The sequence below is a fragment of the Aedes aegypti genome, chromosome 1, assembly GCF_002204515.2.
Source record: "Aedes aegypti strain LVP_AGWG chromosome 1, AaegL5.0 Primary Assembly, whole genome shotgun sequence".
In the NCBI taxonomy this organism is placed as follows: Eukaryota; Metazoa; Arthropoda; class Insecta; order Diptera; family Culicidae; genus Aedes; species Aedes aegypti.
The window spans coordinates 159,515,409-159,540,169 of record NC_035107.1 but is presented as its reverse complement, the minus strand read 5'-3'; the positions used below and the strand labels follow the sequence as shown (position 1 = coordinate 159,540,169).

The 24,761-nt window shown below is 42.8% G+C and overlaps 2 protein-coding genes across 2 annotated transcripts in view; both read left to right on the top strand.

Annotated features, from left to right (window-relative positions):
• The window catches only part of LOC5572775 (MOB kinase activator-like 1), a 50,080-nt gene extending 25,319 nt beyond the window's left edge, over nt 1-24,761 (top strand). The window contains exons 2-3 of the mRNA XM_001654127.2: nt 23,265-23,425; nt 23,490-24,761. Of these exons, the coding sequence (XP_001654177.1) occupies nt 23,265-23,425; nt 23,490-23,962 (634 nt within the window). The 3' untranslated portion in view covers nt 23,963-24,761. The remainder of the gene's footprint in view (nt 1-23,264; nt 23,426-23,489) is intronic.
• On the top strand, nt 18,867-22,356 carry LOC110678877. The gene is made up of 2 exons (XM_021852432.1): nt 18,867-19,209; nt 19,373-22,356. Exon 2 carries the CDS (start codon nt 19,374-19,376, stop codon nt 20,337-20,339), a length of 966 nt encoding a protein of 321 aa, XP_021708124.1. The 5' UTR covers nt 18,867-19,209; nt 19,373; the 3' UTR covers nt 20,340-22,356.

Genomic DNA, 24,761 nt, shown 5'->3' with positions numbered 1-24,761 from the left:
CGTAGCACTGTCTTAACTTTTCGCGAGTTGCTGATCCAGTTCCGGATCTCAAAACCACCCTGTTCGTGGACGTACTTCACGTTCTTAGCTAACTCTATGGCCTGCTCTTCCGTATCTACGCTAACGAGCATGTCGTCGACGTAATGACATTTTGTGATGGCATGATGTGCAGATGGATATTCGTTTGCAAACCGTTCGGCGTTAGTGTTCTTCACGAACTGTGCAGTGCTGGGAGAGCAACATGCTCCGAACGTCATTACTTGCATAGCATATACTTCGGCTTCACCACGTTCATTCATCCAGTAGAAACACTGACTCAACTGGTCTTCTGCTCGAATCAGCACTTGATGAAACATCTCACGAATATCACCGGTTAGTCCGATACGGCGTTCTCGGAATCGAAGCAGGATCGTGAAAAGGGAACAAAGTAGGTCCGGTCCTTTTAAAAGCGCAGAGTTGAGTGACGTACCGTAAGCGCTTGCTGCTGCGTCCCATACTAAACGTACTTTTCCAGGCTTATTTGGATTTGTTACGGGAAATACTGGTAAATACCAACGGCGAGGGACTTGCTGAATGATTTCCTCCTCACTGAGTTTCCCAATGTAGCCTTTCGCTAAATATTCCACAATTTTAGATTTCAGAACTTCCTGCAGCTGCGTGTCTCTCTCCATCCGTTTTTTCAGACATTGAAATCGGCGCAATGCCATAGATCGGCTATCCGGCAGACGTGTATCGTCGTAACGCCATAGCAAACCGGATTCGTAACGGTCATCCTTACGATTGGTAAGAGACTGAAGCATTGACAGGGCACGCTGATCTTCGACGGGTAGGAGCAGTTTATCGGATTTCGTTACACCAAGGCTATCGAGCGAAAAGTAGTTTTTCATTGCCTGGTGAAGATCATCATCTGATGAAGTGTTACACTGACAGACGTGAAAGCTGTAGTAGTTCAAACTTGCTCCACGTCCAGATCCTCCTCCGCAGATGGTCCATCCAAGTCGAGACTTAACGGCAATCGGCTGTCCGAATTCTCCCTCACGGTTTTTCATGACGAGGCCAAGATGGGCATGCTTTGTTCCTATGAGAATACGCGGTCGAACATCACGGTACGAATCAATGGGCAAACCACGAAGGTGCGGATACTTTTCCGACAATTGAGCCATGTCCAACGATTGTTGAGGCAACATCAGATCCTTCACTGTTCGTACGTCGTTCAGATCGAATCGTTGACTTCCTTCTCTGATTCCGGAAATTTGAAGATTGTAAGCTCTAGAGTTAGGTTCACATCGTTCAGTTCCTCCAGTCCATCGGAGACATAATGGACGTTCGGCACCATCCAACTCAAGTTTATCAGCGAGGTCTTGATCGAGTAAAGTAAGTTCTGAACCCTCATCCAGGAAAGCGTAAGTCTCCACTACGTCCGTTTGACCATACAAAATTACAGGAAGGTATCGAAACAGAACGGAACAGGTAGCTGTCTGATGACTATTGCAGCCAGATGAACTAGGAAGGGGTGAATTAGGTGGTGAGCTTTCGTAACTGGTGGAGGCTGTTGGGTTTTGGGACTTTTCTTTTAAGTCGTTGTGCAACAACTCGTGATGTCGAAAGGTACATCCGTTTTTGCCGCACGGCTTGGCATTACAGCTTCCTTTGTGCATCCGTAGACAGGTGCGGCAGAATCCAAATTCCCTTATAGCGGCCCATCTTGAATCCCTGCAAAGCTCCAAGAAGCGCTTACACTTGTCAGCAGACCTACAGCTCTCTTTACAAATTGGGCAAACTTGCTTCATCTGCACCGGCTTTCCTGCAGAGTATTCCTTTGGAGAAACCTTTTCGTTTTCTTCAGATAAAGATGAATCTGAATGTGTATTGAGGTACGCGTTCCCTTTCTTAGGTCCACGTGCGTCGGTTCGAGAAGACTTTTCGGGTTGCGCTGATGATGCAAAGGTGACGACGCTCGTCGCTTCCGCTAGAGAGTAGATCCACGTACTGAAGGTCGCTAAGGTGACCGTCGGCACCGTTAGACGGTGCTGCGCCCAACTGAGTTTGAGCGAAGGGGGTAGCTTGCTGACTAGCTGATGAAGTAGAGAGATGTTGTACATATACTCCTGCATTCCGCAGGCATCTACTGTAGCGCAGAAGTTTTGCACATGTACAGCAAATTCGACTAATGACTCCAGCTTTTCTTCTCGAATCGAAGGTAGAGAACTAATTTTCCCGATTAGAGATTGAATAATAACTTCGGGTTGTCCAAACAGCATTTTCAGGGTTCCGAGAATACCGGCTACATTCCCAGGGAACATGAGGCGGCTCTTTACGGCTTCATAGGCCTTGCCTTTTAAACTCTTTTGCAGTCGAACAAGGTTTTCCTCTTCAGTGAATCCGCACATCATAGTCGTACGATTAAACATTGATAGAAAGATTGGCCATTCTTCCGGGTTACCAGTAAACGTTGGTAAATCTCTCGGAACTGCTTGTCTAGCTGCCACTTGAGAGCGAGAAAGTTGAAATTCGTCCTGATACTCTTCTCGATATGTTCCTTGGGAAGCACAGATGCTTCCCCGATAGTTTTGATGATTGACACCGGTAGAACACGCCGGTGGCGCCAAATTCGGCCCTTCGAAGGATGTAGAGTTGAATGGCTGCGACGCTGGTGCCGGCGCGGAATTCATTTGAGCTGGATCTCTAGTCGGTGGCGCGAATTGGCTTACTTGTGTTGCCAGAAAGCCCTGATTGCTGGTGAATCTGGAGTGAAACAGTTGCTCTGCTGAACGGGACTGCTGTTTCGGTTGCTCTGCTGAACGGGACTGCTGTTGGTTGAACTGTTGGACAGTTGGCACCTTATTGACAGAATTAGTCTGGGCAGTTGATTCGAATCGAATTCGATGTTGTCCGAATTGTCCAGACGATTGAGCTGGTACCAAGCTGGTCGTGGGAACCTGTAGATTCTCGATGCGAAGCCCATTTGCTTCTGGTTCAGTCTGCTGCACTTGACTAGCCTTCTGTACCCAATCGTTGACACGACTTGATGTTGAGCTGTGGCTCCTCGAACTCCTATCACTAACGACTTCTTCCAGAAGACGGTACTTCTTGTCAAGAAACTCTCGATATTCCTGCGCCGCTCTTTCTTCAGCAGCACGACGACGTTCTTCTTGCTGTTTCTGAAACTGTCGTTCTTCTTCCAGTCGCATCAACTGCAGTTTCGCACGCTGCACGGCTGATCTTTGTGATGAGGAAACGGAAATGTCAGAAAGTGCCTTTGCTGCTTCTCGATTCACAGAACCAACACCTAGACAATCGTCGGCTGGAAATACCGACTGTTGCTTCTCTTGATCCATCTTTGTAAGATCGGCTGGTCTACCCTCAGCATGCACTACCGAGGCTGGCTTTTGGGGACACGACGGAGCAATCACTGGATTGATGCGGGTGCTTGTTGCGATGTTTCCGACCGGTTGATCTCCGACCGGCTGGCTCCTAGTCGACCTACGATCTAGGTTCTGGTTCCTCTGTATGGTACTGTCTTCCAAAGCTGTCTTAGTTCGCTGGATCCATTTCGCGGTGACGCAGTTAGTGCAACTCCAGCTCTTGTCAGCAACTTCTTCCGATACTCCCACACACGAGAAATGAAACCATCCATCGCATTTATCGCATTGAACCATCTCTTCGGTGTCCGCTCCTTCGCACGTCTTACACGTATGTCCTTCCACAGTTTCCTCTATGATCACCACTTCAGGATTACCACCATCACCACCACTAGCACATTGATCACCAGTCACTGGCTGAACCTTCTTTGCACCCTTATCCCCCTTCGCACCCGACTTAAGGTAACCGCGAGTAGGCATTACTCTCGTTTCGTTCAATAAACGAAAATTATATGCTGTTGAATCTTGATTCAACGGAACTTCCAAAATCGTAATTCTCCGTACCGGAAATGAATGAAACACGTGATCCGATGAATGGGAGAATATAATTTTCCTATGAATGGTATTGAATACATACGAACTATTAGTTTGGCATTTCTACAATTTCATTTCTTTTATATAGTGCACCGCGAAGCCGGTGATGGAAACCCCTGTTCGATATATCCGAACTGATGGGGATTGCTTATGCTGTAGTTTCTTAATAGGGAATATTGCTTCTTCTACTCACGTTTAGTTCCTTTCGTGCAGTTCCTATTCGTAATTTGGGTGGATTTCAACTCGTATTTGGGTGCTGCTGTTCTCACCAATGCTCTTACGTAGGTAATCCAAGTAGATGCACGGTTGGTTTCTGCCTTGGAGTGATCTGGTTTTGTAATGCAATCTAATATAAATCCAATAATAAGCACATAATTCAACTAATCCTTGTTACATTTCCTTACCGGTACAATAGGATAATACAGTAATTGCCTATTATCGAAGCACATGCGAAGACCTGGTTTATAAAACACAATTTTAGTTGAAGTAGGGTTGGTTTGAAGACATTCTGCTTACCTAATCTATGAATTTAACACACGCAGCTTATTTGGCACTTAAATAACTAATTTAGAACTTATTGTTTTTACTAGGAATTCAATATTTTAGCAAAAGATTTCACGCTACCAATGACTTGCTATTAGCTTATGGAGATTTATCAATTTTTGCTTTCTATTACTATTCTCAGCTTCTTTATGTGTTTACATCTAGTTCGGTACTCACTGGGTGATAGCGAACACCCTTATCGGCATCCACTCACCGGTTGATGAGTCCCAATGATTAAGGTCTGGACGGAAGATGCGTGAATACTGCGTCAGCTAACATCCCACAATACGGGTATTTCCGGTGGCCATTCCTGAGTTATTTCGGTAGGCAAGAAGAACCAAAGTGGTTATTCATCAATAACCGTGCTAGCAAAGTCACAGGTATTCAAAATCACGAAGATTGAGCCGTCGCATGCCTAGTTTTGGTACAAAAACTGAAATGTCCCACAATACGGGTATTTCCGGTGGCCATTCCTGGGTAATTTCGGTGGGCCAGAAGAACCAAAGTGGTCATTCATCAATAATTGAACTAGCAGAGTCACAAGGATGCAAAAGCATGAAGATTGAGCCGTCGCATGCCTACTTTTGGTGCTAAAACTTTGTGGTCCCATATTACGGGTTTCCCGGTGGCCATTCCGGTGCTCCAAAAGGACCAGAATAATCATCCATTCATTCTTTTGGCAAAATACATCCAAACATAAAAAATCGTAAAGAATTGGACACAATTCATTTGGTTTTGGGGTTCAAATCTGAGAAATTTCATCGAATTGTCCAGATTGGCCACCTCCCGGAACTCCAAGAACCGGTTCCGCATGGACCATACTGGACCGAATTTTTCAGGAAATGTGCGCCGGCAATTGGTTCCTTATTACAGAAAAAAATATGCCAAAATATCCATCAATCGAATAGTGTCGATGTGAAATACATATACAGAACTGCGATGGAAACTTACTTTTCGGATGTTCCGGGTTTCCGGAACCGGGTATGAATAACTAAGTGATTTGAGAATCTCTATTCATAGTCCACGTGAATACCTATTCAACAATATGAGAACGGTTCAGATTACTTGTTTAGTTACGAAACTACAGGTCGTCAAAGTAAGGGTCTTTAAAGGGACTTTTTTCAGATGTAGCAGGTTCCCGGTGGCCACAGTGACCAAATCCGGATCTCCGGGAGGGCTTCTGAAACTAGACATGTGTGCCCTTCATTTAAGCCCAACAGAACTAAATTCGGTCAACACACTGATTTTTGCGAGCTGTTTGAATTTTCGGGTCGAAAACGACCCTAAGTCACAATTTGTAACTTTTTTATGGAAGTTCCCCAAGGGGTCATTCAAAACTTTTGTTTTCGCAAAAACAAAATTTCCCACAAAAAAATAATTGTCAGAAAGTTTCAAATTGCTAGGTTATTTCAATCAAAAGTTACATTGATTTGAATTTTGAAATGGGTCGAAAAAGACCCAAGGTCCTTACTAAGGTTAAATATATTTTGTGCGAAAAAGATCAAGTGTTCGATCACCAAATTAGAAGGATATTATGGTGCAGAGCTATTTGGGCACTTCCATGACTCACTTTGGCATGTTTTTTTTTCTGCCGAATTGCCTGAAACTTTGCTATAAGAAGCGCTTTATTACGATGCATATTGTGGCCAAATATGAACTCTGTGGCTTTCAAAAAACCCCACAGTCGAAGTGAATCAAAAGTGCCAATAATATTATTCAGCTCCTTATAGCTTGAGAGGTAATTTAATAATCAATATCAAAACGATAACAATAATTAAAGGCATACCATATACATGTGACATCCATTGTTAGACGAGCAAATTTTGGGCTTTGGCCTAAGCCCTAAGTTCGGCTGCCGAAATAGAAAATTGTTAGAGTGTAAAACTTGCAAGGATGATGCAATACGACGTCGGCTTCTCTCAACCCGTTCAACCAGCCGCTTGAACAGGCTGAGGAAGATGATGAAAACTCATCGATGATATCATTGAATAGGGTAGTGCATTTTTTTTCTTCATGCACTGCTCCGACCTACATTTTTTGTATAACATGATTCAATAGTTGAATTATAGAATTATTATTCTTATTTTTATTTTTTCTATTGATTATTGAGAGATCCATGTTGTTGATTGAAGAAGGATTAACTGAACAAAACCGTGTGCTCGAACTTGCCTTGATTTGTAATCATGTTTGAAATATGGCACTGTATTCTTTAATTTTCCGAGTACACAGTACATTGCATATTCATATATTAGTTGCAATGCTTGGAGAACGAAAAAAATATATTTGAAAATAGGGAAAATAAATAAGTCGAGTCTAGTACACGACATTTGAGGTCGAAATACGCGTATCTGGATACACACTAGAGGAATTAAATAGTGTACTTGATTCGGTTTTCTTTTATTTAGATTTATTATAGACAATTTCTTCCGAATACACAAAAACTAATGAGTAGCTGAAAATATGTCCAAGTTAAGTAAAACATCACAGGAAATTGTAAAACAAACGATCGCTGCAGTTACTAAATGCAAAATGCATATTTGCTCACATTGATACATTTAGTAATTTCTGATAAGTTTTAAAGCTAGGTAATCGCCAATTTACTGTTAAAATAAGCTATGTGAAAAATATTTCATGTTGAACAGGTGGTCATTTTGGTCACGCGACGCCTCTGGGTATGAGTCCGGTATTAACACCACGTCAGTGGGAACGGGCCTGGTGTAGTGGTTAGAACACATATCTCTCACACCTGGGATCGAATCCCACCCCTTAAGATAATAGTACAGACAAACAGACGTAACACTTAGAGCAAATCTAGATCAAAATCATAGTCTCGAGGACATGTACGCCCAGTGTTAAAATCGGTGTGTTTGGCCGACAGGCTAACAGATGGGGATAGTTTGTAAACGTCAAACACGAACAAAAATGATGCGAGCGCTGCGGGTGGTGGATTGACCACCTACCATATTTTTGAATCTACCGTTAAAAGGTGGTGGATGGATAATGACGAGTGTGTGACGTCTGTTTGTCTGTGGTAATAGCGAAAATTCGTCCATTAAAATAAACACCCAATGTCGTATAGAACAGGTCCGGTTCTTAGTATCTGTTTGCTTGTAAACAAAACGATCAGCTTGATAAAATTTTTGTTCACAGCTTGACAGACATGCCGTCATCTTCGGTAACTTTGTGAACTTCCGACTCGCCGAAGTTGGCATTGCACAGCAACCACTTCAAAACAGAGGTTAACACCAATATTAATTTTATGCTTCGACCGCACCTCTTAATACACCACATCGGGAAGTATCACACTACAGTATGGCCCATAAAAAAATGCGAAAATCGTCATATCATGTTTCATGGTAGTTTTTACATAGAAAATGTGAATGAAACATAAATATTATTCATAACTTGTATTATTTAATCTATCTAGACTCAGTTTTTCGCTTTGTACATGATTTTTATCTGTTATTTTCACCTTACCAGAGAGGAATTGGAAGCATACCTTCAAATTTTATCATGTGGACGTCGAGTTCAATATCTGTGTGATGAAAGGTTCTAAAACATCAACGATGGCGTGAGATTCTTCACAGGCCTTGTCTCCAGCATACGCCCATATCAAATAATAGAATTGGTTCATGCCTGGGTAATTGGAGACTTAAACATATTTTCGAAAAAACGGCTCATTTTGGAGAGCTTTGATTCAACTTCATATGAATGTGATAAGCGGCTCCGTTTTGCTCAAAACCTATGAGCTAGTATTGATATAAGTTGTCTCTAACCGAAGGATCAAATTTTATCCTCAAAAATCTGTTATAGGCCTCCGTATTTATTTTTAATTCAACTTTAACAAAAAATAAAGGCATATCAAACCTATAAGACGCAAATGCCCTCAAAACTATGACCCTGGCAAAATATTTTATTGTGATCATGGAGAACACGTTCTCTAAGAACTCCTTCATCCTCTGATACCAAACAAACTAAAATTTTCAACAATAAAGTGTGATTTTTTAAGGTAGAAAGTTTATCACCAGAGTATACGACAATCAGAAGCTGTTTCTAGCTTTGGGTGGAAAAACTCTTTGAACTTATTTGCTTTATTACATTATTTAGGATAGTAAGAAAAATATGACAAAAATTGTCCTGGATAGCGAAGTTGTGTCAGAATATACTACAATAATCAGAAATTACATTCACTATAAAAAACAATGAAAATAACGCCTGTGGATGCTATATTCACGTTCAAACAATTTTCGCATTTTTTTATGGGCCATACTGTAGACAACGGACTAACATGCAACGCCCAGTGGCTCAGTCGGAAAACATTCCTGATGAAAAGTTTTCTGGCCTGAGGCGGGAATCGAACCCACACTCCTTAGCACGATGCGGCTAAATGCCTGGTAACACTAACCAAACGGCTACGAAGCCTTTCCTTCGGAAGGAAATTAAAGCCGTTGGTCCCGGATTGAACTAACCTAACCTAATCTTCGCAACCGCATCTTGTGTACAGCTTATTTCTGTCCGGACCTTTGCATTTCCACGGCTTATGGCTCTTTTCGAAACACTTCTCGAAGATTTATTCAAACAGACTCAAGTCAAAAATGTTAACAAACTTACTTTATCAATCCTACGTGTTTCGCAGACGAAATTCCACACGTTCCGCTCTAAACCAACTCGATTTTTCACTTTTAGAACGTTTAATTTCCGGATTTACAAAACGACGAAAGTGAGATTCTCCACTTTCGCAACCTAATCGCTACTTTCGTCGCTCCGTTGTATGGGAGACAAAGTGACTTAACCACGAATCAAAACAAAACACTACATGAGTCGATTTTACACTGGTACAAAAACGTCGTAAGTAACTGATTGAAACGGCTTATCATTTTGTCATACATTTTTTGTGGGGAATGATAGGAACTACCTAGTGTTTTAACGCGAGCTGATTGCATACACAATTTAAGCGATATACACGGTAAAAAAATGTTAAAAATGGGATTCTTTTTAAAACAGTTTCAGAAGAAAGGTTGTGAGTCTCCTTCATTAACTTTCTCAAAACCGTATGAAAGTTACTTACGTCGATTTGAAAAAGTAATCGAGACTTGAAGCAAACTTCAGGAGGCTGTTTTGTTGTATGCTCAGCCGGCCATCCGATCAGGACACCAATGAAGTTATTGTGTTTCTGTGGGTGTTTCCGGTAGAGAAACCATTCCGGAACGTTTCGGATCCGAAGAACGCGATATTGAATCGGGATACTTTAGAAAAAAAAAGTTTTATTATCGTAACTTTACAAACACGGTACGCGGTTTTGTTTAGCTTTTAATTCAACTGCCATAATACAAAAACACCGAGAGAAAAGCAACTGTCAAAATCAATTAGTGATAATAATGAATACATAACATTTCTTCCCCCTTCAAAGAAATTCAGATATTCCGGGGAGTATCTTAGAGGCGCACGACGAAGTCTGGTTGTGCGGCGCAATACAGGGGAAGAGATTTCTCGTTCCCCCACAGGACTGGCATTGGGTGTCGAAAATTGTTCATCAGCTGCAGCAGGGGTCCGCTCCGACGATGCACCGGACTCTGAGTTGATTGGCGCCTGTTGTGACGTCACAGTGTCCCCATATGAAAAAGCGCGCCGCACCTCACCTGGTATCGTAGTCAACAGTGCTTCGTTTGATGGTGTGTGTGAAAGCAGGCTGCCATCCTCAAAACGTCTCATCTAAAGAAACTATAAGCAAAGAAGCGAAATGTTCCAATTGGAATTCCAAGTTTACTGTCAATGTCATTCCAATCGAGCAGAAGACTTGTCAAACACTTTTTCACACAAGCTGAAAACGGCTCACACAAAAATGTTACCGTCCACGAAAATTTTGCTTCTTCTGAAGTAGCATATTTTCTGAATACATGAGTGTCGATTGCAATTTTCATGCTTTGCATAAAGAATGCTCTACTCATTACATTGGTTTTACACACATTCAGTCAATTTTTCATTCGTTACCCAAACCTGTGAAAATTCAACGCATAAAACCTGTGACTCCCTTTTAGCGTGGGATTTAACATTGACAGTGCTGCGTAATAGATTTGGCATAGTTGCTAGCTGATTTATTTTGAATATGATCAGATTTCGTCTCTTTATAATTTAGTCTCTTTAGTCTCATCTGGTCGACGTGACGTTTCAGATGTTTTCCTTGATAAACAACCTCGTAGTGCAAATCTCCCAATCGAGCTGAAACAGTTCCTGGAATCCACTTGTCCATCTTGGTGTTTCCCGATAGAACGTAAACCCGCTGTCCTGGAGAGAAAGAACGAAACGATGGCTCAAACGCTGCTTTCTGGTTTTCGGTGATTGCTGTGTTGGTTGTTTGTGGACGCACGAGATCCAGCCTTGTCCGAATGTTGCGTCCAAGGAACAGCTTTGCCGGTGAATCTCCAGTTTCCGAATGAGGAATCCTTCGATACTGTTGCAGAAAGGTGTTAAGATTGCTTTGCAGATTTCCACTCGTCGTTCCCATCACTTTCAAGCCATTTTTCACCGTCTGCACATAGCGCTCCGCTTGGCCATTTGTGGCCGGATGATAGGGTGCAGAAAGCTTATGGTATTTCACCCCACTGTTCTGTAGGAAGTCCTTGAACTCAGCTGCCGTGAACTGCGGGCCATTATCAGACACTACTGTGATCAGTGTTGCCACATTTCTATCTGTACCGATGGCTCGAAAATCTTTTTTATCTGTACCAGAGATTTTAAAAATCTGTACTCAAAATCTGTACCACATCCAACATAAATTGTTGAAAGAACTCTTAAAATCCTAACAAACTTGGACATTTAACATAGTTTTTATTGAAATGATTTAACTTGTAATATAATTATTCTTCAAATCATTGGAAATTGTATCTCTCAATTATACTTACTTGATACTTGATGGGCTACAATTCGCTACGATGAATCTGCGCCGAATGGATGAGTCTTCTCCACTGGGCTCGGTCCTGGGCCAATCGCTTCCAGTCGCCCTAGACGTTAAGTGCCCTTAAGTCCTCCTCAACCTCGTGTGCGCGGCCTACCACGAAGTCGGCGGCCTTGTCCGGGTTCTCTGTTGAATATTATCTTTGCTTGTCGTTCTTCCGGCATACGGGCAACGTGACCAGCCCAACGCAGCCTGCCGTGTTTTATGCGCTTGACAATATCCACCTCTTTATACACTTGGTACAGCTCGTGATTCATGCGACGCCGCCAGATGCCGTTTTCTAGTTTACCGCCGAGTATTGTTCGCAGCACTTTACGTTCAAACACCCCGAAAGCTCTCCGGTCGACTTCCTTCAATGTCCATGATTCATGGCCATAAAGGACAACCGGAAGGATCAGTGTCTTGTACAACGCGAGTTTTGTTTTCGTTTGCAGGCTACGGGACTTCAGCTGGTTATGGAGCCCGTAGAAAGCCCGACTCGCAGCTGCAATACGTCTTTTCACCTCGCGGGTAACATCGTTATCGCATGTCACTAGTGTTCCAAGATACACAAATTCTTCCACCACTTCAAACTTTTCACCACCTAGCACCATTGCGCTACCACTAACACGTCCGGACCCACGTTGACCACTATCATGTACTTCGTTTTTGTGGTGTTGATCGTGAGCCCCATCCTCGCTGTCTCCCTCTTGAAAGGCACGAACGCCTCTTCCACTGCCCGACGGTCAATCCCGATGATGTCGATATCGTCCGCAAAGCCAAGGAGCATATGAGAACGTGTGATAATGGTACCGCTTCTCTGCACACCGGCTCTCCTGATAGCACCTTCGAGCGCTATGTTAAACAGCAAGTTAGAAAGAGCGTCACCCTGTTTCAATCCATCTAAGATTACGAACGATGATGAAATCTCGTCCACCACTCGCACACTTGATTTTGATCCATCAAGCGTTGCACGAATCAGTCTAATCAGCTTCGCCGGAAAGCCATGTTCGGACATAATTTGCCACAACTCGTTTCTCTTCACTGAATCGTACGCTGCTTTGAAATCTACAAACAAATGATGAGTCTGCAAGTTGTACTCCCGGAATTTATCTAGGATTTGACGCAGGGTAAACATTTGATCCGTCGTTGATCGGCCCTCTCGAAAACCAGCTTGGTATTCGCCGGCAAAGGACTCCTCATACGGTCTCAATCTGTTGAACAGAATTCCAGACATGATTTTGAACGCCAAATTAAGGAGTGTTATCCCTCGGTAATTGGCGCACTCCAGTCGATGCCCTTTCTTGTACAAAGGGGAAATGAGACCTTCCAACCAACTAGTAGGCATTTGTTCTTCCTCCCATATCCTCGATATGATACGGTGAAGGAGTTCGTGCAGCTGCTCGCTTCCGTGTTTGAGAAGTTCGGCCGGGAGCTCGTCCTTCCCAGCAGCCTTGTTGTTCTTCAGCCCATTGATAGCTTTTTTTACCTCATCTAGCGTTGGAGGTTCTACAGCCTGTCCATCGTCATCGATTTGAATTCTGCTACCAGATCCACTTCCATTATCTCCATTCAACAATGTCTCGAAGTACTCTTTCCACCTGGCGGCCACCATTGTTTTATCCGTCAGCAAGTTTCCTTCGCGGTCGTTGCACATGGCGGGAGACGGCGCTGTTTTTCTCCGCACACCATTTACGGACTCGTAGAACCGTCGCATGTTGTTCTGTTCCATAGCTTCTTGTGCCTGAGCAATTACTGCCTCTTCATGCTCCTTTTTCTTTCTGCGGTGGATCCGTTTTTCGGCTGCCCTTGCTTCCTTGTACCGCTCTCTGCTCTGACGGGTACCAGACACCAGCATCCGGCTTCTAGCCAAGTTCTTCTCGTTCGTCATTCTCTGGCACTCCTCGTCGAACCAACCGTTTCTTGGTCTTCGTTGAGCAGTACCTACCACTTCTCGCGCTACTGTGCTCACCGCTCCGTGGACTGACTCCCACAGATCGCTGAGGTTGACGCTTTCGTCGATTTCGCTAATCCGCTCGTCGAGCTTTTGATGGTAGTCCGCTGCTACACCATCTGCTGACAGGCGTTGGATATTGAAACACAACGATTGTCGATTTCTAGAACTCGAAACGGTTGATAATCGCGCTCGAATTTTGCTTACAACGAGATAGTGGTCTGAGTCGATATTAGGACCCCTGAAAGTTCTAACATCGATGACATCGGAAAAATGTCAGCCGTCTACCAGAACATGGTCGATTTGGTTGCAAAGTTCGCCATTTGGGTGTTGCCAGGTGTGCTTGCGGATATCCTTGCGTGCACAGTAAGTGCTACTGATGGCCATCCCCCTGGTGGCAGCAAACGAGGCCGTTGTCGTTGGTAACAGAGTGAAGGCTCTCTTTACCAATTATAGGGCGGAAGAAGTCCTCTTTTCCGACCTGCGCATTAGCGTCACCGATGACAATTTTCACGTCGTGTTTTGGGCATTCTCCATAGGTCTTGTCGAGACATTCGTAAAACGCGTCCTTCACGTCATCGGGTTTGTCGTTAGTCGGTGCATATACGTTGATCAGGCTGTAGTTGAAGAACTTGCCCCGAATCCTCAATACGCAGATCCGCTCGTTGATCGGCCTCCACCGAATAACGCGCTTCATCTGTTTCCCGATCACTACGAAACCGACTCCGTGTTCAGCTTTATCGCCACCTCTGTGGTAGATGTTGTATTTGAAAGCGGTGTTAGCGACGGGGTCTACCTCTCTGAATTCACGTTCTCCAGATCTTAGCCAACGCACTTCCTGAATAGCAGCCACGCACACGCCAACTTTTCACAATTCACGAGCCAAAAGGCTCACTCGTCCAGGTTCATTTAAGGTCCTGAAGTTCCAGGTACCGAGTTTCCAATCATAGTCCTTATTTCGTTGCCAGGTCGGTTGCCGAAAATAACGTTCGTTTCTTCTTCTTTCTCCATTTTTCGTGGTGGTTAATGAGTTCGGTATGCTACCTTACCGGGGTCGCGCTGCCTACATCACGTTGATGGGACTGTCATCTTAGGTGTAGCTGACGTGATACAGCGTTTCGTACTCAGCCGCTGGATACCAGAACAGACGCTGTTTGAGCCGCACCTCCTGGTGTACAGACGCTCAAAACGCACCTCCTCACTCTAGCTGATGTCAGAAGGAAAACAGTGCCCAGGCTGCACTACCAGCTAAGTACGCAACCCTTAGCTGGCGGTCTTTGTCATCATTTGACCCGTGGAAGCGCGAGGTAGGAACTTGTGAGGACCAGAGCTGTGTTGGACGCTCCTTCCTGATTGTCGACTCACCATTTTGCAGCCCATCTCTCAATTATAGCTTTGTGAAAATGAAATCCAAATTTCACGAATCTTTTGGATTTTGTATCACAAAATTTCCAATTCCAAAAATCTGTACCAATTTGTACTTTTTCGTGAAAATCTTTAATCTGTACCGTACAGAATCTGTACCAAAAACTATAAAAAAAATCTGTACCTTTCCAGATAAATCTGTACTTGTGGCAACACTGACTGTGATAGGTGCTCCAAAGGTGGAGAATAGCCCATCGAGAATCTGGATAGTAGCAGATGTCGTCGTGGAGGTGGTGGTTTTCACCTCGACCCATTTGCTGAACGCATCGACGATTATGAGCAGCATAGAACCAGCAAAGGGCCAGCATAATCAATGTGGATGCGCTCCCATGGAGCATTCGGGAATTTCCAGTGGTGGCTGCTAAACTTAGGGGGAGCCGGTGCATAGCGCGCACATTCCATACACGACTTTGCTGTTCGTTCGATGTCTGTGTCAATTCCGGGCCAATAGACATATGAGCGAGCCAACCCTTTCATTTTAACGACGCCGAAGTGAGCTACGTGCAAATCGTTGAGGATTGCCGGACGAAGAATCGCTGGTATGACCACTCGATGTTCGAAGACCAAACAATTAGCAGCCATTGTATATTTCGCTTCCGGTGCCTTGTAGCCTGCTTGTGCAAGATCTTGCCCCAGCTCCAATGCTTGGACAATTTTTCCGAGGTGGGCATCTTTCCGTGTCTCGCGTGCAATGAGATCAGCTCTTACCGGAAGTTGTTGTATTTGAAGTAGAACAAACTGGTCGAATTCATCCCCGGCACTTCCTCTCCCGTTAGATAGGCTGTTTACGTCGGAATGAGTTGACCTGCTGGGAATTCGTGAGCAATAATCGGCATTGGTGTTCAATTTGGTTGGCCGGTATACAACGTCGAAGTTGAAATGGGCCAAGTAGTCGGCATAGTTCGCCATTCGACTGATACATAGCGTAGGGAGGGATTTTTCTGGGTGCAATATCTGCGTGAGTGGTTTGTGGTCGGTGATCAAAGTAAATTTTCGAGCACAGATAATGGAAAAACTTTTTTACCGCCCACACGATTGCGAGCGCTTCTTTGTCGATTTGAGGGTATTGCTGTTCGGTTTTGGACATTGTGCAGCTGGCATACGCTATCGGCCGCTCGGTTCCATTTTCCAGCCGATGTGACAGTACGGCTCCAAGTCCAGTCTTACTCGCATCGGTTGCCAAGAGTAACGGTAGATTAGAGGTGTACTGCATCAAAACTTGTGGAGAAATAAGGGCCTTTTTCAAGTCTTGATATGCCATGTTTGCCTCGGGAGTCCAAACAAACGTATCTGCGGTCAGCATATCACGCAAACTTCGTGCTCTAGTAGAGAGATTCGGGATAAATGAACTGTAATATGTACACTTACCCAAGAACAATTGCAAATCCTCAGGTGTTTCCGGTCGTGGTGCATCTCGTATTGCTTCGATGTGTTAGTCGGACTTGTGGAGGCCGTTCCTATCGATTCTATGGCCCAAGCATTCCAAAGATGGAACGGCGAAAATGCATTTGGATCGATTGAGCCGTAATCCATATTGCTTCATCCTGTCCATGACTGCTGTTAGGGATAGCATCAGTTGTTCGAAGTTGGCTGCGGCGACGATTATGTCGTCGTAGAAGTTGACGACGTTGTTCAGGCCTTGTAGCACATTCTCCATGCGCCGTTGCCAGATAGCCGGAATATTTGCCGCACCATACACAGCTCGCGTTGGTCGAATCAGTCCGTGAGTTACCGTATTTAGAGTGAGCACATGACGGAACTCTTCATTAATCGGAAGGTGCGTGTAGGCATCGGTGAGATCCAGATGGCAAAAGAAAGAAGCTCCTTTCAGCTTGTTGAAAATTGCTTCGACCTTCGGAATTGGGTGCTCGTCGATGATCATCCTTGGGTTAACGGTAGGTTTATAGTTGCCAGTTATACGAATACTCCCGTTCGTCTTCACCACGATGTGGGTGGGCGAAGCCCATTCCGAGTAATCCACCTTTTCGTAGAAACCTGTCGTTATTTTCTTCTCAATTTCCGCTGCATACCGATCACGTAAAGCAAGTGGTACATCCCGAGCCTTAGCGAAAATTGGAGATGCACCTGGTTTCAAGTGCACTTTTGCTGGTGGTCCTACCAGCTTTCCCGGAACGTCGCTGAAGATATCCTTGTAGTTTTCCAGCAGCTCTGCCAGCTTTAATTCTTGGCTTGAAGTAAGCTCAGTAGTCGCCACTGCATTAACAGATGCACTTGGAGTGAACATACGGTTGAGGATGATCTGGTCCACAAATTGAGCGATCCATTCGCGCCCAAAGAGAGGGTCGGAATCTCCAGACACAACGTATACGTTTAGCCGACGGGATGCCGACCCAACGAATACCTTCACTGGTAAACGTCCAAGACAATTGATACGGTGGCCAGAGTAGCTTGCAAACTGTCGGTCGGATGGCAGCAACGAGAAATTTGGTTTGATTGCTCTCAACCTCGATTCGGAAATTATGCCACACGGAGCTCCAGTATCGAGCTCCATTTGCAGATGTTGACCTTCCATAAAGACGTCGATCAGCTTCTTCCCGATGGCTGTAGAGTCGCAGAGCTGGCCTAGTGTTTGCACAACGTCAATTTCGGAAGCTGGGTCCTCTGATGATTCGACTTGATCGGTAGAAAAGCTTTGAGCCGACGACCTCGTTGAACGACATACCTTGGCTATGTGACCCTTCTTATTGCACTTGTTGCACCTGGCGTCACGGAAGCGACAATCACTTCGCATGTGGTGTCCACCACAGCCGTTGCACGGTCCTGATCCTCTGTCCTGTTGGCTACCGTTCCGTTGCTCCTGGAATCAAGTGCATTTGTGATTCTGTCCGATAGCGATGCTGCTTAGGATGAGACGAAGACGGCTGGCGATTGACCTTTTTGGTTCTCGGAGTTTCGTATCCGAGCTTGTTCGCTGCTTCAGGATTCGGAGACGGTGCTCCGGTATTGACTTCCCGTGCCGTGTTACGCGTAGCTTCCAGCGCGTGCGCGATTTCGTACGCTGCCTTGAACGTAGCTGGATCCTTGGCAATAATCACATCGCACATATCTCGTGCCTCCAACCCGTGCAAAAACTGTTCAATCAGCATCCGATCGAGGAAGGCACCGTATTCGCAATGTGCAGCGCCCTGCTTCAGACGAAGAACGAACTTGGCGACGGATTCGTCCTTTTCCTGCACAATGTGCCGAAACTTGATACTCTCCACAAACTTATTCTTGGCACGATCGAAATGATCGATGAGTGTTGTGCGCAAATCTTGGTAGGTGGTCGCTGCAGGATCGTTGGGGCTCACCAGAAACTTCAGTGCATTATTGAGTTCCGCCCCCATGTGCACTCGGGCGTAGTTGGCATACTGATCCGCCGGAATGTGACTCAGTTGTGCCGCCCACTCGAACCGATTGAAGTAGTCGGAGACAGATGATTCTTCCGTGGAGCGGTATTCGAACATCGAAAACGAGGGTACTTTTGGAGCTAGTGCAGCTAGAGCAGCAGGGTCTCCATTCGCGTTCAATGCGGCTACTTGTTGTTGGACGACACTTCCGAGAGATGCTTTCAGAGCCTGAGCGATCATTCCGGACAGTGCCTCCATGAGCTCTGGAGTCGGTTCAGTCATTTTCGGTGCTCGGAAGATAGTGTTCTAACCTCACTTTTGGGATGCCGGATATTTTCTCCCACAATCCCACTTCTGACACCAATTATTGTGATTCTGTGGGTGATTCCGGTAGAGGAACCATTCCGGAACGTTTCGGATCCGAAGAACGCGATATTGAATCAGGATACTTTAGAAAAAAACGTTTTATTATCGTAACTTTACAAACACGGTACGCGGTTTTGTTTAGCTTTTAATTCAACTGCCATAATACAAAAACACCGAGAGAAAAGCAACTGTCAAAATCAATTAGTGATAATAATGAATACATAACAGAAGTCATGCGATGTGCGATTACGAACTAACTCATCAGCTAATTCATTTCCAGCACTGTCATAATGCCCAGGTAGCCATACAAAACGTACAAAGTTATCTGAATTTGTTCCCGATGTGAGCTTGACATGGAATAAACTACCATCAGTGTACCAGTACCCGCTCATGCTCCAGATTCCGCTCACTTGTACATTAAACTTCAATTTAAATAAACATGTTTATCTTTATCACCAATTCGATCAGTACATATCACTATTGAAATCAACTATTTAACATATAATCAAACATTTTGAACAAAAAAGTGTTAAAATTTGAGTAATTGTATTTTTTCAGTGCCGCGCTCATTGAAAATGACAGCAGCGTCATGTTGTTGATGTTTTGGTTAAGAAGTTCAGTCCGCATAGTTAAGCATTTCAAGTGAGTTTTCTTCGATTTTAAGCCATAAATTGTTAATAGGTAAGTAATTTACGCATAATACTCGATATTGTAGTATTGTTTACACGATGGAAACGTTTTTCATGAGTACAAATTGAAAAAAAATGATGAGCGGTTTCTGGGCCGCTAAAAAACTAGCTGGTGCTAATTGCCGCTCAATGTATGTTTTGTTTTTATTAAACAGGATGCCGGCAACTAAAAAACCAAAATACACTGTTCAAGCAGTGGAATTTGCTTTGGATGCAGCAAAACGTGGTATATCTATAAGTCAAGCTGCGGCCCGCTACGGTGTTCCAGCAGGAACCTTGCGGGACAAACTTCGTAACAAGTATCACAAGGAAAAAAAAGGACCTCTGAGCATTCTCACTGATGGTGAGGAGACTCGCATAGTCAGCTGGATGAAGCTGGCTGCTCGCACTGGATTCCCTGTAACTGAGAAGCACCTGAAAATAAGCGTCGCTCAATTCGTCAAGCTGACGAAGAAAATAACACCATTCAAGGATGGTATACCAGGCCGGAAGTGGATAAGGTTGTTCATGCGACGACACAAGGAAATTTCGCTGCGAAAACCTAGTGTTCTTGCAAAACATCGAGCCACTGTTACCGAATCCCAAATTCGTAAGTGGTTCCTCGAAGTTCAAGACTACTTGAAGGAAACGAATGTGGAATATTTATTGAATCAGCCCGCACGAATTTTCAACCTGGACGAGACAGCTTTTCAACTGGTGGTGAAGAACCAAAAGTGCCTTGCCCCGAAAAGCCTGCGACACTTGCATTCGATTTACGCCAACAACGATAAGGAAAGCTATACTGCACTGTTTACGGCGAGCGCCGACGGCCGCCTTCTCCCTCCATTGGTGCTGTTCCCTTACAAGTGTCGACTTCCTGCAGAAATTAGTGCCAGCGCTCCTCCAGACTGGGGAATTGGAAAAACCGATAGTGGCTGGATAACCAGTGATGCTTTCTACGATTTCCTGAAAAATATTTTTCAACCGTGGCTTTTGAAAGAAAACATACAACTACCGGTTGTCTTGTTTGTTGATGGGCACAAAAGCCACACGACACTCATGACTTCGGAATTTTGTAGGAAAAAATCAGATAATACTCGTTGCTCTGTTCCCCAATTCAACCCACCTAACTCAGCCGCTTGATGTCAGTTTTTTCGGACCTTTGAAGAAGCACTGGCAAAGTCAAATCCTGAAGTTCCGGGCAGAACATGGAATGGTTCCAATCAGCAAATCACAAGTGTGTCCTTTGATGCGAGATGCTCTCATTAGTTTTACATCAAAAGAAGCAGTTATCCGGAGCGGCTTTATGCGTAGTGGAATTTATCCGTGGTCACCCGATGCAGTGGATTACTCCTCTCTACCATCTAATGCGAATGAAAACGAATCTGGAAATGAATCGCTGCTTTCAGATTCACCAGAAATGAGGTTGATTCGACTGGTAGAAAGCAGACTCACCATGCAGCAATTTGCAGAATTTCAGCAGCACGAGGAATCGGTTATCTGGCCCGGCAATATTTCGGACACCAACCTTTTCTACGTATGGAGAAATTTAAAAATCAGTTGCAATGACCTCTGCAGCAATGCTAAGTCTGACAATGCGGTCAATGATGAAGTACAACAAATAAGGCAAGGCGAACTTTCGGATGAAGAGAGCGATTTCAAGGGATTTTCAGAGGGTGAAATGAATCGTGCAGGTATTTACATAAATTCTTTTTTTGTTCAAAATAAACCAACGGATTTTATATTTTTCAATCTACAGGTGTTGTACGATTCCTGCCAAATATCATCTCCAGTTCGTACACCCTTGAAAGAAGCTGAACCGGAGCAGAACAACAGCGATAAGGAGAACGACGTAGATGATGTGGCATTCAACAGTTCATTCAGCCTACCGACGACTACGAAAACAACTTAAAAGCGGAAGGTTTTGCGGCCACCGACTGTCGCAACAAGCAAGGAATTTGCTTTATTCATGGAAGCAAAGGTGAAGGAGAAAGAAGCAATCGAATTTGAAAAACAGCAAAAGCGAAAGGAGCGTGAAATTAAAAAAGCACAAAAGCTAGCAGTTAAGGAGGACAAGAAAAGAAAGCCTAAGAAGCCGCGTTCATCTTCGAAATCACAATTACGGAATTAGCGAAACTGAGAAACAATCAGTTAAATTCGATAAGCATAAAAGTAAAGACGTGAAAAGTGAAGAGAGAGAAAAGGATAACAGAAAAGTAAAACAAGAAAAGAAAATCTAAAAACTACGAAAACAGATTCCACAGTCAAAACGCAGAAATGTACGATTTGTAAAGAAACATTTGAAATGTTTTAAATAAAAGTTAAATAAAAAAGTATTTTGTTATTTTACTTACAAATTACAGAAACATCATTAGCCATCGAGCAAATAGACAATATTGGTATTCATGTTATCATATCATTCGAGTTTGTGTCGCTACTGAACCGTTGTGTTTGTTTGTGCTTGTCACATTAAACAAAAATAGAAGCAATCTGTAGTGAAACATTTTTTAAGTGCTTTACCATCTCAAATAATAAGTTGAACAGTTTGTTTCTAGGAAAAAATCAATTGAGTTTTGTAAGTTCTTTTGGAAATTCTGCACCATTTTAAGTAATGGCATTCGTGTTAATAATGCTCATCCTGATGGATTTTGGGTAATGGTACAAATAGTGATGCAGCAAAAATAAAAAAAAAATATTGCATGAAAAAAATATGAGCGTTTATTGGAACATTTTTGAGCGTCTATTGGAACACCATGTTTTGTCGTGAGCGGGTATTGGTACAATTGAAGCAAACAGAAAGTTCAATAAAATAAATATATTTATTATATTTTCACCTTTGCAAATATTTTTACCTTTTTCTACTAGAAGTAACTTATTGTTTGTCAATAAAATTTTATACAAAATTGCACTGGTATTTTTTCAGCAAGTTTTCAAATATCAAATTCTTTTTAAATGAGCGGAAACTGGTACACTGATGGTACTCTGATCTTGAGTTGGTCGAAGCAAGAAATTTGATAGCAGCCTGACTATCTTAGCAACAGTATATGACAGTATTAAATTGCTGTATTTTCTACTTAAAAACTCATATATTTTAGGTACCGTAAAACGGGGTAACTTTGATAATGCGGGTAACTTTGATAGTGCGAGACCCCCAACATATTAAAACACCATTTTTACAAACTGGGACCATTTTTGTAATCTAAGTCAGAAATTTCCATATAGCGTTAAACGCCTAGAGGTATGCAACGCCCTTGTTCGATTTATACTCCATTATCAAAGTTACCCCAAAACAGAAAATCTTTCGATTATATGAAAAAAAATATATATCCATTCAGAATAAATCTTTTGGCAATCTTTCAAGTGCAATCGATAGCTAGGATGTCAGTACTTGTTTTTAAAATATAAATTGTAATTCTTTGAAACAACATGCATAAATATTGAAGTTTTCTTCGAAAAAACTATCAAAGTTACCCCGTTTTACGGTAATTATTTAAAATTCGTTTTGTATTCCCGATAAATCCTAAAATACCTATGATTCAATACGACTGATCATCGATCATATTAGATAAAATAAATCGTTTTTCATATACCGTAAAGTACCCCAAATTCAGCGCTCAAAATTTGTCGAAATCTGAGGAAATTTTGATTTTTGCCCGCCGATTATAATGGTAATACATCACAATTGTACTTGAAATTTTCAATCATTTCCAATTTATTAGAATTACTCCAAAATGTGCGGAGTTAAGGTCTTAGATGCGCTGAATTACGGAACTTGACGGTATTGTAAAATAGTTTAAGAAATTTGGTCATAATACATCTGATCTAGCTGTTCGATTAATGTTATGACACCAGATCTCTATATATAATTTTCGTTTACTTACAAATTCAAATTGATAAATGCGATATGTTGGCTCGATTCTCGATCAACAAATCTATTCTATATACATTTGTGATTGTTATTCTGGCCAGGTTTGACACACTTCAATAATATCTTGGTATGGCGACTCCTGCCAAGCTAAAATCGTATTCCTAGTCAAAAGGGTTAATATTTCAAAATTACTTTTTCAGCCGATCCAGTAAAACCTTCAAGCCGAAAAAGAATATACCGGAGGGTACTCATCAGTATGATCTCATGAAACATGCTGCCGCTACGTTGGGATCTGGAAACCTTCGCAACGCTGTACAGCTTCCAGATGGAGAAGATCTTAATGAATGGGTTGCGGTGAATAGTAAGTACATAGGACTATTTGAATCTAAACCTTTCATTCTTCATGAATATTTCGACTTTTGTAGCTGTGGATTTCTTCAATCAAATCAATATGTTGTACGGTACTATTACGGAGTTTTGCACTGAAGATTCGTGCAGCATTATGTCAGCCGGTCCGAAATACGAGTATCATTGGGCAGATGGGCAAACGGTCAAGAAACCAATCAAATGCAGTGCTCCCAAATACATTGATTATCTGATGACCTGGGTCCAAGATCAGCTAGACGACGAAACTCTGTTTCCTTCAAAAATCGGTGTTCCTTTTCCTAAAAACTTCATTCAAATAGCTAAAACCATACTCAAGCGACTGTTTCGCGTGTACGCTCACATCTACCATCAACATTTCTCCGAAGTCGTGCGATTGAGTGAGGAAGCCCATTTAAACACCTCATTCAAGCACTTTATCTATTTTGTTCAGGAATTTAATTTAATAGACCGACGAGAATTGGCACCACTGCAGGATCTGATTGATAAACTCATCACTAAAGACGGTCGATAAGTACTCGAAAACAGCGCAAACAAAAAACAAGCGAACAACATGAACAAATAACTACACCGTATTTCAGTAGTAATAACCATTTACTGTAATGTCATGTTTTAAAAATCATCTTCAAATCATTTTTCTTCTTTCGATAGGCGCCACTGTACCTATGTTGTACGTATTTTGTTCGTGTAGCGTTCCAAAACCTCGTCCACTATTTCACAGTTTTATTTTAGTTATTTAATGTGTTATTTTAAAATTACGCAAACTGTAGAATAAATGTTATTTTTGTGTATACAATGAAGTAAGAGAAACAAGAGCTCATCCACAATTAATATGTAGATATTTATTTTGGAAACAAGCTACCTACATATTTTGTGAGACTTTTAAAGTAAGATATGTAGTGACGTACAGAATCCTAACGATCCATCTTACATCGTCTTGCTTACGTTTTGTTTCAATTACGCAGTAATCTCAACCTGGCAATTACCGCGCTCGATGCGTTTAAAACCTACGAAATGGCGGACGTAGATATCATATCTTATGTAAACAGTTAAATCTGATAAATTAATGCTTATTCTAGAAGATTCCATCTGCGTTTAGCCTCCCCAAATTGTTTGCGATACCAACTAGTTATCATAAAGGATTCTAAATGCTCCTAATATGGCTGAGGTGATCACCGCAGAGGCATTATTAAAACTGATAAGAGCTGCATAATATCTATATACAACAATAATGTGTAACGATCAAATTGCGTAATTTGATGTACGACGACTGATAAAATATGAAATGGAAATATAAATTTGTATGAAATAAA

Excerpts from the sequence above, each read along its gene's own strand:
- LOC110678877 (XM_021852432.1), top strand. The coding sequence starts at position 19,374 with ATGCCGGCAACTAAAAAACCAAAATACACTGTTCAAGCAGTGGAATTT.